Source organism: Anomaloglossus baeobatrachus, chromosome 6 (assembly GCF_048569485.1).
Source record: "Anomaloglossus baeobatrachus isolate aAnoBae1 chromosome 6, aAnoBae1.hap1, whole genome shotgun sequence".
Lineage (NCBI taxonomy): Eukaryota > Metazoa > Chordata > Amphibia > Anura > Aromobatidae > Anomaloglossus > Anomaloglossus baeobatrachus.
In genome coordinates, this window is record NC_134358.1 from 379,593,984 (window position 1) to 379,611,707 (window position 17,724).

At 44.6% G+C, this 17,724-nt stretch overlaps 1 protein-coding gene across 1 annotated transcript in view; it reads right to left on the minus strand.

Annotated features, from left to right (window-relative positions):
- The window catches only part of ITGA9 (integrin subunit alpha 9), a 644,853-nt gene that overhangs the window by 313,136 nt on the left and 313,993 nt on the right, over nucleotides 1-17,724 (minus strand). The window contains exon 16 of the mRNA XM_075316572.1: nucleotides 13,958-14,107. Coding sequence (XP_075172687.1) covers nucleotides 13,958-14,107 — 150 coding nt within the window. The remainder of the gene's footprint in view (nucleotides 1-13,957; nucleotides 14,108-17,724) is intronic.

Genomic DNA, 17,724 nt, shown 5'->3' on the forward strand with positions numbered 1-17,724 from the left:
CAAGGATCCGGGAGCCCCAGCACCGCTTACCCTGGACTCCTATCTACTGAAGGAGCTGCCAGGGGACCAGGATCAGGAGGACACCCGGACGGCTGGAGCACCGCGCCGCTCGCTTCCACAGGCAGCTGCAGCACCAGGAGGCATGAGAGAGAGTGACCGAGAAGCGCTGATCCACGTCGCAGAAGGAGGGAGAGGTGAGGAGCCTGGGGAGGTCGGCGGCGCAGACGGAGGGAGAGGAGAAGATCCCGCGGACACCGGCAGGAGGGGAGCTATCCACGTGGGCAAGATGGCGGCGGCAGCGGAGGAGACGAGCGGTGACTCACCTGACGGCGGGCGGGAACAGGACTGTAGCGAGCCGGTCGGGAGTGTGCGCCCATGGACAACGGGATCAAAAAGGAGGTACACTTTCTCCCTGGATGCAGGTCCCGGCAGTCATATGAAGACGGTGGTGACGCCACCCCTCCCCACCTTGGAGATCCTGGAGCGCGGCGGTGGCTGGAGCCCGTCAGCTCCTGCAGGAAGTGTGCAGGGGGAGTCCGGTGACATAGCGTGGTGCGAGGGGGGTGAGGAGTGGGGGAGCCATAGCCCTGAGAGACTGGATGGCCAGCAGGGGGGCAGGGGAGAGGCAATGGAGGAGGCTCGGGGGGCCAGGAATGAGGCCCTGCAGCCTGCTATAATCCCCCAGCCCGTATGGGATGACCCAGGGGCTCATGAAGGTGCCCCCCTGCCTTCCCCACTGGGACCACCAATGTTACAAAATGAGACCCTCACTCCCAGACCCCAAAGAGCCCATAAATCACCTGGGAATGAGGGGCCAAGGAGCCCTGTTCCTGCAGTTCGGCAGAAAGGGACCCTCAAGACCCCATTAAGCTTGTCTAATAGAGAAGCTTCTAAGAGGCGGCCTCCGGAAAGCCCAATTGCTGGACCCCCACCCCCACAGCCGGCATGCCCTCCAGCAGAATGGTGGGAATTCGTCCATCAGCTCCCTACCAAGAAGGATTTTCAAGCACTCATTTCTGAAGAAAAGGACACCTGCAGATCTGAAATAGCGGCGGTCTGGCAGGATGTTGTTTCTATCTCTAAAAGAACAAACCAGCTGGAGAATGATCATAATGAAGCCAGAACAACAATTCGCCATCTCCAGTCTCACACCTCCTCTCAAGCCGACACCATAAGAGAGTTACAACGTCATATTGAAGACCTAGACAACAGAGGCAGGCGCCATAATATAAGGGTCAGAGGTGTACCTGAGGCCCAATCAAAGGAGGATGTTACGATAATCTTGCAGACCATATTCAATTCACTCCTCCAGCGTCCTCCTGATAGCCCAATTCCTATGGACAGAGCACACAGGGCCCTGCGCCCCAAAAATTTGACAGGGAACCCACGAGACATTATTTGCCATATTGTTGACTTCCAACTTAAGGAGGAAATAATGTTCAAAGCACGCCCGCCAAAACAAGCAATGTATCGAGATACTAAGATCCAGCTTTTCCAAGATCTCTCATGGCTGACGCTACAGCAGCGGAGGGCTCTCCGCCCACTACTGTCATTCCTAAGGGCCAATAATATCCTCTATAGATGGGGGTTCCCATTCAGCCTTTTCGCACGGCGGGGGGGAAACGTCGGCCAGCCTTCGGACCCCTGCAGATTTGGAGCCTTTTTGTCAGACATTCGACCTTCCTGTCCCACACCTACCAGATTGGACTTTGCCCCAACAGATACCGCAACTTCCTAAGGCCTGGCAACTGGCCGCCACATCGCGTAAGCGGCGACCCAGAGGCTCGAGAGCTGAAGGATCCACCTGATCGTATTGTTTCGGGCAACTACTGGATATTCCCTGACCTCACACGGGGTTAACTGGCCTACTTATATGTTTTTTCTGTTTCTTCCTCTGGGACTTTCTCCTTCTGAATGAATCCCGGGAGGGGGGGGGTGGATCCCACAAGTCCGGTTTGTGGAGTTTTGCCACTCACCCACCCGCAGAGTCGTACCAATTTATTCGCACTTTGGTTTACAGTGCAGGTGTGACACTTTCAACTTTGTGTACACGTCAGTCGGCTCTGTTGTTGGGGTAGTGGGCTGTTAGGGCTGACTACCTTACCCTTATCGTATAATTGAAGAGTTTACATCTTTACAGTAGAACATAGTTATGTTTTGGTTTCTGTCTAAATGTTCTGGTTGTATTCACAGATATGCAATTCACCATAGTAGACATGCTGTGTTTCGGGAGGGTCCAGGGAGTGCATTCTCCATACACATCAAGCGGCATTCTCGGGCACTAGTCCCCACACTAGCATACATTAAGGTACCGGGATGGCTAAGTTGATGAGCCTTAACGTGAAGGGGCTGAATTCTGATGTCAAAAGGAGGCTGGTTCTCACGGAGATGCGAAAATCACTGGCGGAAGTGGTGTTTCTGCAAGAGACACACTTCACAGAAAAAAGTTCTTTTAACTTTGCCCGCCACTGGTTTCCCCAATCCTTTTCAGCTACAAACACAAAAAAGAAAGCTGGGGTAGCTATATTGATCTCTCGCACTTGTCCACTTCAGGTGAGTAAGTGGGAGGCAGATCCCTCAGGTCGTTACCTGATCATCCAGGGCACTCTGAATGGGATAAAACTAATCCTGTGTAACCTCTATGCTCCATCAGAATAGATTTGTTTCTTCGGTCCTCTCACGCCTCCTGTCAGACCGTGGGGCCATGCACATTATAGGGGGGGATTTTAATATGGTGTTTTCAGATCGGGCTGATAGAATGCTTGCACCCTCACACTCTACAAACCCACATAAACCATCCCATCTCTCTACGGGATTCCGTAAATTGATCCATAAATACCAACTGTTTGACCTGTGGAGAATCGATAACCCAACGGCAAGAGAATATACCTGTTTTTCACACCCCCATAATTCCCACAGTCGAATCGATTATTTCTTTGGTAATGTTCTCACGCTTAGAACACTCCGACAAGCACAAATAGGCAGTATCACGTGGTCAGACCATGCTACTCTATTAATAAACCTTAATTTAACAAATGTCCCCTCAAAAAGAACCCATAGGAGACTAAATGAATCCTTACTCACTAATATTACCTCCTGAGAATCTCTCCGTAAGGCTATACAGAATTACTTTGGGGAGAATTCTCAGTCCCCTCCATCTTTCCAGATGATATGGGAAGCCCATAAAGCGATTATCAGAGGGGAGTGTATAGCCATTTCTTCTAAGCTTAAGAAGGATTCACAGCAACTCTATCGCCAATGTGAAATAGACCTCTGAGCGGCGGAAGAACACCTTCGCACCCGCCCCTCTAAGACTCGCCTAAAAGCGGTTATAGACCTGAGAACTAAACTAAAAGAGATTTCACATGGGAAAGTAGAGAAGCTTTTACGCTACTCTCGACAGAAATATTATGAGTATGGCAACAAACCTCATACGATGCTGGCCAGAAGGCTTAGGGACCAAACGATAACTTCCGCCCCTTGTGCCATAAAGGATACTTCAGGCACCCCTCATTACGACCCCGCAAAAATCGCACAACTTTTCCACAAATATTACACATCCTTGTACTCTATCCCTCCGGCATTGTCAATGTCCCACCCGGATAGAACAAAAATATTGAATGATTATTTGACTGACTGTCACCTTCCAAAATTACCCCAGGAGGCTCTGGATGATCTTAATCGAGAAATAGTTCCGGATGAGATCCTTCAGATCATCAAGGACCTTCCAAATCATAAAGCCCCGGGCCCGGATGGGTTTACCTACTTATACTATAAAACCTTTCTGGAAGAGTTGTCACCTCATTTGACCCACCTTTTCAATCTTTTTATGACGGGTGAGGACATTCCAAATACATTCCTACACTCCTACATAACTATCATCCCTAAAGCAGATAAGGATCCCATGGAATGTGCAAGCTACCGCCCAATTAGCCTCTTAAATTCTGATCTTAAAATATTCACCAAACTGTTGGCGGAGCGCATAAATAATTGGCTTCCACAGCCAGTCCATAAGGATCAAGTGGGATTCATTCGCTACCGACAGGCAGGAGACAACACCCGAAGGATCTTGGATCTGGTGGAGGTGGTAAACAGGGAGGGTATGGAGGCACTTCTTGTGGGACTGGACGCGGAGAAGGCTTTTGACAGGCTGGATTGGTTTCTTCATGTTATCTGTGTTGGGCCACTTCGGCCTGTCGGGGCCATTTGTCTCTGCTCTGCGGGGTCTATATTCTCTCCCTGCAGCGACAATTTGCCTTCCCCATGAACACTCAGATCATCCAAAATGGAACTAGGCAGGGCTGCCCACTGTCCCCTTTGCTATATGTCCTCAGCATTGAACCACTGGCGGCACAAACTCGACTCAATCCGGACATTATAGGGGTCAAGGTTCGGGATAAATCCTTCAAAGTGGCCCTATTTGCAGATGACGTTCTGCTGTCCTTGTCTAACCCTGTCATCTCCCTACCAAATGTACACGCAGTGTTAACCCAATACGCTAGATTCTCGGGTTATAAACTTAACCCCGACAAAACAGAAGCTTTACCCCTTAACATCCCGGAAGCTAAATTACAGTCCCTTAAACAAAACTTTAAGTACTCCTGGCGCTCAGATTCCCTCCAATACTTGGGAGTTAAAATAACCCCCAGTTATAAAACATTATATCAAGCAAACTTCCCACCCCTAATACGTGATAATACGTGATGTGGAAAACAGTCTAAAAAAATGGTCATCCTTACAGATCTCCTTTTTGGGTAAAATTGCTACAATTAAAATATCAGTCATCCCTAAATTTCTGTATCTGTTCGAAACACTCCCGGTACGGGTTCCCCTGGGGGTCCTGAAAAAAATCTAGTCAAAACTTTTGCAATTTATTTGGCATTCGGGAAGGCATCGTATCCCAGATTCAGTTCTATGTACACCACGTACAAAGGGGGGCTTGTCGTGCCCGAATCTCAAACTTTACTACTACACCGCACATCTGCGTAGCCTGGCGTCATGGACGACCCTGCCGGCCTTTAGTAAATGGACGGAGATAGAGAAGCTTTGGATGGCACCTTTCCATCCAGGCTCTCTAATATGGGGACGCCCTAGTGACACCCCCTCTAGAGACCTCCTGGGCCCAATGGCATTCACAAGAGAGATGTGGCGGCAGTGTAGAATGAAGTTCCAGCTGGCCTCACAGTATTCCCTGCTGACTCCTTTCCTATTCACACCACACTTGACAGAGGGTATGAGTCCGGGAGTGACGGGGCAGTGGGCAAAGGCGGGCCTCTACTGTTTTCGGGATGTGGTTAACCCAGCTACTCTGAAATTAAAGCCATTTTCGGACCTACGATACCAATATAAACTACCTTTCCACCTATATTTCTCATATCAACAGATAACACATTTCTTCACAGACATTATGGGACGGGGGGAGGTGCGGCGCCCTACAGCATTCGAGACCCTTTGCTCGGGCCGGACCTCGACCAGGGGATTGATCTCTGCCATTTACAACATGATAACCGGGGACAGTTCGGATACACGGAAACACTCATACATGAAGAGATGGGAGGGTTGGGTTGGACGCCCCCTATCAGACGCAATTAACACTCTCTACAAGGAAAATCAAGTTAAGGTCCTCATGACATGGTATCACACACCAGAACTCCTTCACAAGTTTAACCATACCTATCCAGATGTATGTTGGAGATGCGGCAGTGGGGGGCATCCCTATACCATATATTTTGGACATGCCAGGCCATTGGTGACTTCTGGGAGGAGGTGGAGTCCCTGATGGGCAGATTGGTAGGTGGAAATGTGACTAGAGACCCAGTGGTGTACTTGCTAAATGCCCTCCCGTCGTCTTTAAGCAAACCTGAATTAAAACTTCTACTCCATGTCCTTACTGCGGCCAAGTGTTTAATCTCATTGTTCTGGAGGAGGGTAGCACCGCCCTCTGCCTCGGATCTGTATGCCCGAATAAAAGAAGTCAGGAGTATGGAAAGACTAACAGCCCAGCTCCATAATACAATGGATAGGTTCACAGCGACATGATCTCTTTGGGATGCTCTTGTAGATACCTACCAGATGTAGGACCGAACATGGGTATAAGGCAACTGGTATTCAGGTCTTAGACCGGTTTGAGGAGTTGTGTGAGTCCCTAATTGGGTCCCCTAGGCTTGGCCCTGATCTCTCCCTTCTTGTGGCCTGTCACAGGATGGAACCCCTGCCTCCCTATACTTGACTCTCAGTGTGTTTACGACATATCTTATCTATATGCATACTTGTGAAATGGTTCATTTATTTATGTAATTGCATATTTGTTCGTTTTATTTTATGTATAACATGTTTAAAAAGAAAAAAAAAAACAACCTTTTTTTCAATATAAAAAGTTGAATAAAAAAACGAATGCTCTAAGCTGTAATAAGTTGTATTACTTATAATACTATTTCTTATTACATACAGTAAAGTATTCAGACCCCTTTAAGTTTTTCACTCTGTTTCTCTGCAGACATTTGCTAAATTCAAAAAAGTTCTTTTTTTTTCTCATTAATGTACACTCTGCACCCCATCTTGACAGAAAAAAAACAGAAATGTAGAAATGTTTGCAAATTTATTAAACAAGAAAAACTGAAATATCACATGGTCATAAGTATTCAGACCCTTTGCTCAGTCACTCATATTTAAGTCATATGCTGTCCATTTCCTTGAGATCCTCCTTGAGATGGTTCTACTCCTTCATTGGAGTCCAGATGTGTTTAATTAAACTGATAGGACTTGATTTGGAAAGGCACACACCTATCTATATGAGACCTCACAACTCATAGTGCATGTCACACCATATGAGAATCATGTGGTCAAAGGAACTGCCCAAGGAGCTCAGAGACAGAATTGTGGCAATGCAGATCTGGCCAAGGTTACAAAAGAATTTCTGCAGTACTCAAAGTCCCTAATAGCACAGTGGCCTCCATAATCCTTAAATGGAAGAAGTTTGGGACCACCAGAACTCTTCCTTGACCTGGCCGTCCAGCTAAACTGAGCAATCATGACAGAAGAGCCTTGCTGAGAGAGGTAAAGAAGAACCCCAAGATCCCTGTGGCTGAGCTCCAGAGATGCAATAGGGAGATGGGAGAAAGTTTCACAAAGTCAACTATCACTGCAGCCCTCCACCAGTTGGGCCTTTATAGCAGAGTGGCTGACGAAAGCCTCTCCTCAATGCAAGACATATAAAAGCCCGCATAGAGTTTGCAAAAAAACACATGAAGGACTCCGAGATTATGAGAAATCAGATTCTTTGGTCTGATGAGACAAAGATAGAACTTTTTGGTGATAATTCTAAACGGTATGTTTGGAGAAAACTAGGTACCTCATCACAGTGAAACATTGTGGTGGCAGCATCATGCCAGGGGGGTATTTTTCAGCTACAGGGACAGGACAACTGGTTGCAATTGAAGGAAAGATAAATGTGGCCAAGTACAGAGATATCCTGGAAGAAAACGTCTTCCAGAGTGCTCTGGACCTCAGACTTGGCCGAAGATTCACCTTCCAACAAGACAATGACCCTAAGCACACAGCTAAAATAACAAAGGAGAGGCATTAGAACAACTCTGTGACCATTCTTGACCTGCACAGCCAGAGCCCTGACCTAAACCCAATTGAGCATCTCTGGAGAGACCTGAAAATGGCTGTCCACCAATGTTCACCATCCAACCTGATGAAACTAGAAAGGAGCTGCAAGGAAGATCCCCAAATCTAGGTGTGAAAAACTTGTTGCATCATTCACAAAAAGGCTCATAGCGGTACTAGCTCAAAAGGGTGCTTCTACTTAATATTAAGCAAAGGGTCTGAATACTTATGACCACGTGATATTTCAGTTTTTCTTTTTTATAAAATTTGCAAAAAATTCTACATTTCTGTTTTTTTTCTGTCAAGATGGGGTGCAGAGTGTACATTAATGAGAAAAAAAATGAGCTTTTTTGAATTTACCAAATGGCTACAATGAAACAAAGAATGGAAAATTTAAGGGAGTCTGAATACTTTCCATACCCACTGTATCTATAATAACGGCCAGGAATCTTTGGGTCAAGAACATTCTTGGATAATTAAACAAGCTTGCATGTTGATATATACTGTACTGTCATATATGAGCCCTGCTCTTATTCAGCTTTAAAGAGGTTTTCCCTTAAAAATAATAAAAATAACCATGGTCGTGGTCTGATTTACTTCGTAATAACACTCCTGTATCCTATACTGTCAAACAAACAATGAAAATTATTCATGCTCCATCGAGTAAAGGTATTTTAATAGGTTCAAGGGGCCCCGTGTGACCGATAGTAGACAATCCTCATTTTCCACCGGGAGCATCTGCTCACATCTTATACAGTTCAAAGAAAAAACCCTACGCATGAACCAGATAGCCGATGAGGGCGAACTCCTCCCTCTGCATACCATCCTAGGAGATCAACAGTCTCTGGCCCGTCATGGCTTCGAATATCTGCAACTTAAACATTTCTATTGCTCACTTGCAAATAGGCACGAGTCCACGCGTCCCCTATCTACTTTCGAGGAGTTATGTGTCACAACTTCGCACCTGCAACATGCTATCTCAACTATTTATAAACTGTTATTAGAGCAGGGTTGGGAGTCCTCTCTTCCCTTTTGTAGAACCTGAGAATCCAAACTCCATAAAACCTTCTCTGCAGAGCAGTGGGATAAATGTTTTGTCCCACAAATCAATTATCACAACCAAAGTTCAAGAAACTAGTTTTAAAATTGTCTCTAGATCGTATCGGGTCCCCTCTGACCTACATAAGTTGTATCCTGAGATCTCAGATCAATGCTGGTGGTGGGGAACAGAGATAGGAACAATGACTCACATTTGGTGGTCCTGCCCGACGTTTGAAATTTTCTGTGAAGGAGTATGTAAGAAAATTAAGGAAATTACGCATGTTTCAGTCCCAGCCTCCCCAGAGGCAATACTATTGTACATGTTCCCCAAATACTAAGTACAAACCTTCTAAAAACTTGTTTTTATTTGAAATATAAAAATAAAATCCCAGCATTCAATGCACAGAAAAAGCCCCATCACCTGATCAGCAGACAAAGACTAAGGAAAAGTCAGTCCGAAACTTGTCTGCTGACCAGGTGCCGGACGGGGATTTTTCTGTTCATTGAATGCTGTGATTTTATTTTCATATTTCAAATAAAAACAAGCTTTTAGAAGGTTGGTGCTGGAGGATCGTTTTTTTTTTGTACATATCACAGTGGTGAGCACCTCCAGGACTCTGGGCAACAATTTTCGAGACCGGTCAGCGAAAATAAGTTTTTTGCATTTTCCCATATCCTTAGTGGTCTACAATAAGTCCCTCTTACGACACCTGTTTCAGGTAGCCAAGAAGTTATTCCCCCGGCACTGTGAATCCACTGATCCCCTCCCCTTGGAGGAATGGTTTAATGAGATCTCCCCCTCCCACCGAATGGACATGCTGATTGTTTAAACCCAACAAGAGAAGAATGTCACGGCCTCTAAGTGATTTTCTAAGGCATCTTTCCTTTCATCCCCAAAACATAGAAATATACTGAAATATTTCTGAACAAGTCATTCACTTATTTTCTCCCGCCAGCTCATTCTATAGTGCTACCGAAGTTAAGTGTCCTTACAGGTCCCTATAGTCAAATCCCCACTCTGTCCCCCTTTTAGGTCAACCTACCCCTTTTCTTTGCCTCCCTCTTTTTCACCCATTTTCCATTTTTCTCTTTTTTCTATTTGTATGGCTTGGTTTTCTGAACGTACTCTGTTATATGTTTTTACTGCATTGTTTGTAGCTGTTTTCGTTTGAAAATCCAATAAAACATTGAATTAGAAAAATAATGAAAATAGCTGATACTCTCTGTCCACGGGTACAGTACTGCATCTACACTGCTGCTCCAGTGATAAATTATTGGCTACAGTGGTGATGATCTCAACAGCGCTGCAGCCAATCACTGGGTTAGTGTTTCCTGCCATCTACATCACAAAGCTACTGACCAGTGATTGGTCTGCCGATTAACAATCACCAGAGCAGCAGAAGTGATGTATAGGCACAAGCCTGTCTGGCTGATTGCTATTATCTGCATGGAAGGATTCTTCTCAATGTGTAAATTCTAACATGGTGAATGACGCTATAATACTGTATATCTTTACAACTACACCAGCTGACCCTCCATGAGTAGACTGCAGGCACCGATCTGCGCTGACCCTCCATGAGTAGACTGCAGGCACCGATCTGCGCTGACCCTCCATGAGTAGACTGCATGCACCGATCTGCGCTGACCCTCCATGAGTAGACTGCATGCACCGATCTGCGCTGGCTATACATTATCCCAGCAAAGAGGGACCCAAATCTAATTAAACAGACATGCCTCTTACAGAATATACTGCAGAAAATCCTTTCATCTGTTTCCCAAATATATCTCTGAGTATCTTATATTTTATATAACATCTATATATAATCATACCAATGAAATATATTTACTATATTTACACTACAATTTTCCTAATCTTTAGATTTTCACAACTGTTAGGTCATTGTCCTTGGGGTTTTGTCTTCTTAAAAGGTTTCACCTGATTTCTCTCAAGCAAAACACTAAAATCAGTCTGCCAGCCGATAAAAAACAGCTTCCCACATAGTGAAGATAAAATCATGCTGAGATGTAGGGTAGAAGCTCATAGATTTATTCCATTAGTGGAATAAACCAAGAACAAATTTTTGGTCTACAAACGGTAGATTTGATCCATGTCTGGGTATCTGTAAGTTTTTACTATGTAAGCTGAAGACAGCATCCTGCAAGGCTTAAAGGGGTTATATGGCTTATTTTACTGATTTTTTTGTTATTTCACTATTGGGCTACATTGGGGCAGGTAGGTAGATAGCAACTACTTACCCACCCTGCTGTCAGCCCCTCTCCCCAGGCTCAGAGCTGTCATGTGACTTCTCCTGCTGAGATTTTGCTGTGTCCTGTGATGTCACATCAACAGGGGCAGGAGCTTATGCAGGGGCAGAGGAGACAGCGCAGGGGGGAGAGAAGAGAGTGCATGAGGGGGGATTATATATAATATAGTATATAACTCTAGGTGTGTGTGGGTGTATGTGAATATATGTGTATGTGTGTATATATCCCCTATAGACTCACATTAGGGGCTATATATAATTTTCATTACATAGTATTCATTTATCTATCAGGTGCTGGGGTAGAATACTGACAGGGAATGTGGGTGCAGACAGCGGGCAGAGGGCGGGGCTGAACAGTGAGGCCGGGCGGTGCCAGCTGTGAAGTTCAGCAGTCAAACATGTCATGTTTGGTTGAACTGCAGGTAAATAAAGTGTCGGCAGAGAATAAAGTGATAATTCAAGAGGAACAAAAATTAGAAAACAAAAAAAATAATGTAAGGATGATTTATATGACAATACAGCACAGATTAGCTTAAACATTTTTGGGAGTTTATGTCGGACAACTTATTTACCACAGTTCCGGAATGCCTGTCTTGTCACAGTCCAATCTAGTGTGCATTTGCGATGTTTGCTTAAGCAGCTGGACCCTTTCCATTGCTCTGACTACAATGTGATGGGCACAGAAGTCTGGCCTCCTGTGACTGTCACCTCACTGACAATGTACAATCTCTTTAACACTAGAACTACTGGACTAGTGACACCTATATAGAAATACATGGTGCAAAGTAGTCAAAATGACTACCTCAGTAGTTCTAGTGTTAAAGAGCCTGGTGTGGATGGGACAGCTCTCTCAACTCTGCTACATCTAAAAATGCTGCTTGTGTCATCATGGCTCCAGCCCTAAGTGATACATCGTTGGATTCAGGATTTTTTTTGTCTACATTATGCTGCTATCAGATGAAGTAGCAAAACCTGCTGACAGATTCCCTTTAACTAGAACAGAATAACGTACTGAATGGAATATATTGCTAGTAAACTAAAAAAGAACAAAAACAAATACAAACCATACAGATAGGGAACTTAGATTGTGAGCCCCAATGGGGACAGTGTTGCCAATGTATGTAAAGCGCTGTGGAATTAATAGCGCTATATAAATGAATAAATATGATATTATTATTATTACTAGAAGGTGACCCGATTCTAACGCATCGGGTATTCTAAAATTTATTGTGTAGTTAATGTATGATTTTTGTTATATATATAGAGGTTGTTGTGTGTAGTTGCCAAGTGTTTGTGTAGGGCGCTGTAAATGTTCTGGGTGTTGTCTAGGTGGGGGTGTGTGTGAGAGCGGTGTTGTTTGTGTGTTGCATTGTGTGTGTTGCGTTGTTTGTGGAGCGCTGTGTGTCTGCAGCATTGTGTGTGTGTATTGCGCGGTTTGTGTGGGTGGGTGTGTGTTTTGGGGGGAGGTATGTTTTGTGCAGTGTGTGTGTGTTGGAGGAGTAGTCCTGGGGAGAGAGGAGTATAATAGGAGGAGTAGTCCCGGAGAGAGAGGAGTATAATAGGAGGAGTAGTCCTGGGGAGAGAGGAGTATAATAGGAGGAGTAGTCCTGGGGAGAGAGGAGTATAATAGGAGGAGTAGTCCTGGGGAGAGAGGAGTATAATAGAAGTAGTAGTCCTGGGGGGAGAGGAGTATAATAGGAGGAGTAGTCCTGGGGAGAGAGGAGTATAATAGGAGGAGTAGTCCTGGGGAGAGAGGAGTATAATAGGAGTAGTAGTCCTGGGGGGAGAGGAGTATAATAGGAGGAGTAGTCCTGGGGGGAGAGGAGTATAATAGGAGGAGTAGTCCTGGGGAGAGAGGAGTATAATAGGAGGAGTAGTCCTGGGGCGAAGTGTCTAATAGGAGGAGTAGTCCTGGGGAGAGAGGAGTATAATAGGAGGAGTAGTCCTGGGGAGAGAGGAGTATAATAGGAGGAGTAGTCCTGGGGAGAGAGGAGTATAATAGAAGTAGTAGTCCTGGGGGGAGAGGAGTATAATAGGAGGAGTAGTCCTGGGGAGAGAGGAGTATAATAGGAGTAGTAGTCCTGGGGGGAGAGGAGTATAATAGGAGGAGTAGTCCTGGGGAGAGAGGAGTATAATAGGAGGAGTAGTCCTGGGGGGAGAGGAGTATAATAGGAGGAGTAGTCCTGGGGCGAAGTGTCTAATAGGAGGAGTAGTCCTGGGGAGAGAGGAGTATAATAGGAGGAGTAGTCCTGGGGAGAGAGGAGTATAATAGGAGGAGTAGTCCTGGGGGGAGAGGAGTATAATAGGTGGAGTAGTCCTGGGGTGGAGGTGTGTAATAGGTGGAGTAGTCCTGGGGGGGAGGTGTCTAATAGTAGGAGTAGTCCTGGGGGGGAGATGTGTAATAGGTGGCGTAGTCCTAGGGGAAGAGGTGTCTAATAGGTGGAGTAGTCCTGGGGGGAGGTGTATAGGTGCCCAATGAGTGTGGGGGGCGTGGCCGAGCGGGAAAAGTGTGCGGGGGGTGTGGCCGAGCGGGCACAGTGTGCGGAGGCGTGGCCGAGCGGGCACAATGTGTGGGGGGGGGGGGGTGACCGAGCGGGCACAGTGTGCGGGGGCGTGGCCGAGCGGGCACAGTGTGCAAGGGGTGTGGCCGAGCGGGCAATGCGTGCGGGGGGCGTGGCCGAGCGGCCAATGCATGCGCGGGGAATGGCCGAGCGGCCAATGTGTGCGGGGGCGTGGCTGGGCCGAGCAAAGCAGCCAATGCGACGGTTGTCACTGTAATGACGTCATTTTGGAGCAAGACAGACAGACAGACAGACAGAATAAGGCAATTATATATATATAGATTAGTGGTAAATACATAAAATAGTGTGTACATTCAATAAATACATTAAAATTATAAGCAGAGATCAGATAAGAAGATAACACTGCGTTCCTGACATAGGTCCTTAAAGAAAGAAAACTGTAAAATGAAAACACACAGTATAATGGCACACTCCTATGACTCAGTATAAGGTAGATCAGTGCTAAATTGTAAATCTTACCTGATTTCTCTGTGCAATTTTCTGTCCCTTTTTCCAACGGAGAACAGGCTTTAGAGCAGGCAAGTCCTTCTCTTCTTTCCCAATCACGTGTTCACCAAGACTATAGGCTGTTTCAAAAACTATGGGTGAAATGACATCTTTCACTCTGCGCTGCAAGGAAACAGAAGCATACAGAATATTTACTATTGTGTTATAATATTCTAAACTGACTTAAACTAACAGTAACATCTACCTAAACTTTACATGGTCAACAAACACTTTAGTTACCTCTCTGCACTTATTTACACATACAGTAGAACCTTGGATTAAGAGTAACTTGGTTTTAGAGCGTTTTGCAAGACAAGGAAAGCTTTTTACAAATTTGTAACTTGGTTTAAGAGCAATAATTTGTAATAAGAGCAAATACCCACCGTGCACACTTCCGCTTGCATCCTGTCGCCATGCTCTAACCCGCTCTGGAGGTACCTTTCTGTACATATGTACTGTATACAGTATACCATTGCACAGTACAGTATATACCAAGGGTCTCAAACACGCGGCCCCCTCAGGCTGCTTCGTGCGGCCCCCAGGCTCGTGCCGCTGTATACTATCGCAGCAGGTGCAGGGGCCGCAGCCACTGTCTGCGTTTTATGTCAGATGAATGTTTTGCTGGCGCTGCGCTCTCAGAGTCAAGCGCTCTGCGGCAATACAATCATAAATCACATAAATGACATAAATCACTGACAGTGGCTGCGGCCCCTGCACCTGCCGCGATAGTGAACAGTGAACATTACTATAGCATGGGGACAAGGTTGGCACATTACTATAGGATGGGCACATTACTATAGGATGGGCACATTACTATAGAATGGGGACATTACTATAGGATGGGACAGTACTATAGGATGGGGACATTGCTACAAGGGGACAAGGATGGGGAACATTACTATAGATTGGGGACATTACTATAGGATGGGGACAAGGATGAACACATTAGTACAGGATGGGCACATTACGATAAAATGGGGACAAGACTGGGGACATTACTATAGGATGGGGATATGGATGGGCACATTACTATAACATGGGGCAAGGATGAGGCACATTACTACAAGATGGGGACAAGGATGGGGAACATTACTTTAGGATGGGGACAAGGATGAGCACATTACTGAGGGATGGGAACTAGGATAGGGCACAATACTACAAGGGGACAAGGATGGGCACGTTACAACAAGATGGGGAACATTACTAAAAGATTTTGGTCAAAATTTCTATATAATGCTAATTGTAAGACTATTAGTTACAAGAAAGGAATAAAATGTAAAAAAAAATTATTTTTTTCATATTTAAACAAAGATTGTGCACGTTTGCTATAATAAACAAGTGAAAATGTTCAAAATCAGTGATCCCAAGGTGTGCTAAAAAAATATTATATTATATATGATACCAATAAAAATGTCACTTTGTCCTGCAAAGAATGCGGCCCCCCCCAAATTATTTTTTATTTTTTTTCCTCTGTGCGGCCCATACACCCAGCCGAGTTTGAGACCCCTGGTATATACTATATAGCATGTCTATCAATTTGCATTTGTGGATACAGTATTGTACTGTCTTTCTGCTAACCTGTACCGCACATTGCTTGTATTGTAATCTGACTGCCTATGCAGTAATCCTACCCCACAATTGGCTTAGTTCTGCCCTTATTTTGGGGAGAATAGAGTTGGGGCGTGTTTTTTTCTGTATTGAACTAGAATAAAGTTTGTCATATTTATACATAATTTTGTCTCTATAGTTTACCTCCCGCACACCAACAATTCCATTGTAAGCTAACCTGCAGTTTAATTTGTTTTATGTTTTTCTGCTGTACTGTACAGTTACTTGTATTAGTGTACTGTAATTTTTATATGAATACAGGACTTTTTTTGGATTGTAGTGAGTTTGTATAAATACAGTAAATATTTTTGGGTTGTGGAACGAATTGTCTGCATTTCAATTATTTCCTGGGTGAAAATTTGCTTTGATATAAGAGTAACTTGGTTTAAGAGCACACTCCTGGAACGAATTATGCTCTTAATCCAAGGTTCCACTGTACTGTAGTAGGTAACAATTTCATCCCTATGGAAGAAATGTATCCCAAGCATTATAACCAGCCTTATAGAGAAATACATACTGTAACAAATGATCATGCACATTACCACTATCCACTGCTGTCTATACATGCATACTTTAACTAACTGTAAGGGGCTGCTTACTATAACATTTGGAAGGACTGTCCAGCTTTATGGAAGTGTATCACTTTTCCCCTGACAGAGATAAGTGGGGTAGAACCTTTCTTGTCTTATGGAGCTAGAGCTGATGATAGCAATGGAAGAATAAATGGAAACAATCTAGGGCCTCTGTTCCCATCCAGCCAGGTTTATGTAAGTGTTGAAGGAATAAATCCTTAATCCATCGGCGCGAACACAACGTTAGCCAATGCAAAATGAAAACTGTCTAACTACAATACTTCCCTTAACTTCATCAAACACTGACAGTTCTGTAAATGAAAGGGGGAGTTACCAATATGAGACATATAACTAACACTGAACAGCAGAACTGAGCTTTGTCTCATAACAAACACATTTGCTGCAGCTCTCACAGCTGTGCTGTATTGCAACAATATTACGGCACTGTCTGCCTGTGAGATGGAAGCTAAGAGGAGCCTTCAGATGTCTCAGATATAATCAAAAAGAGCTCTGCAGTGAGATTATAGAGTAGTCATCACACATCACACTGTTAGCTCCCTGTTCTATTTAAAAGCAGGCTCTGAAGACAGATTCTCATGCAGATCAGTGTCCAGCCCATAGCCTAGAAGAGATCATTTACATATAAGAAAAATGTGGATTTCTCTGGAAAAAGGCATCAGTTCTCAAATATCAAGGTATCATTTTATTAAGGTTTCTATGACCTGCATGCCCATATAGACAGCTTAGGAGAGTTGACCCTACTGATAGATGCCCTTTAAGAAATGTGGGATTGTGGATATAAAATGGGAAAATCATTTTATCAACAAAAATGTATAAAGATTGTTCAAGCATAACCAATAATGCCGCTGGCAATAGTGTATGATGTGTGATCCACAATGCAGATATTCTATTTTTTTTTTTTTTAATTCTTTATTTAACCGAAAACATGGAATCATTCCAATCTGAATCAAATGCAATACATTTCACATCCATTGTATGTTATCTCATAACAGGCTAACTGTAACATATGAAAATTTCAACATTTTGACCCCTCCATGTTTACTTGGAAATTTTTGAAATACAGGAATACCAGGGTAAGTTGAGAAGAAGAGAAGAGATAAACAAGTGAGACAAGAAAGATTTGACAAGAGACGAGTAGGGGGGGAACACTCAAAAGGAAAAAGGGGTGAGGGAAAAGGGAAACACTGGGAGACGAACAGACACAAAGCAGAAGTCCACCTTCTCAGAACACCTCTGCCTCACGGCATCAGTAGGCCCCCCCTCAATCAGGGGGAATCCAGGTACCGTAGTCATTAGAGTATTTGAACTCGATCCAGGAGAACCATGTCTTGTGAAAAACCTCTTGTCCGTCATGGAGAGACGCCGTCAGGTCCTCCATGTACAACAGTTCGTTCACCCTGTTTGCCCACATTGATAACGTTGGCAGAGCAGAGGATCTCCACCTCAGAGGAATGCATGTCCTGGCGGCCATCACCAGAAAGCTTAACAGAGACCCTTTATATGCACGAACAGAGGACTCAGATAATTGGAGCAGGAAGA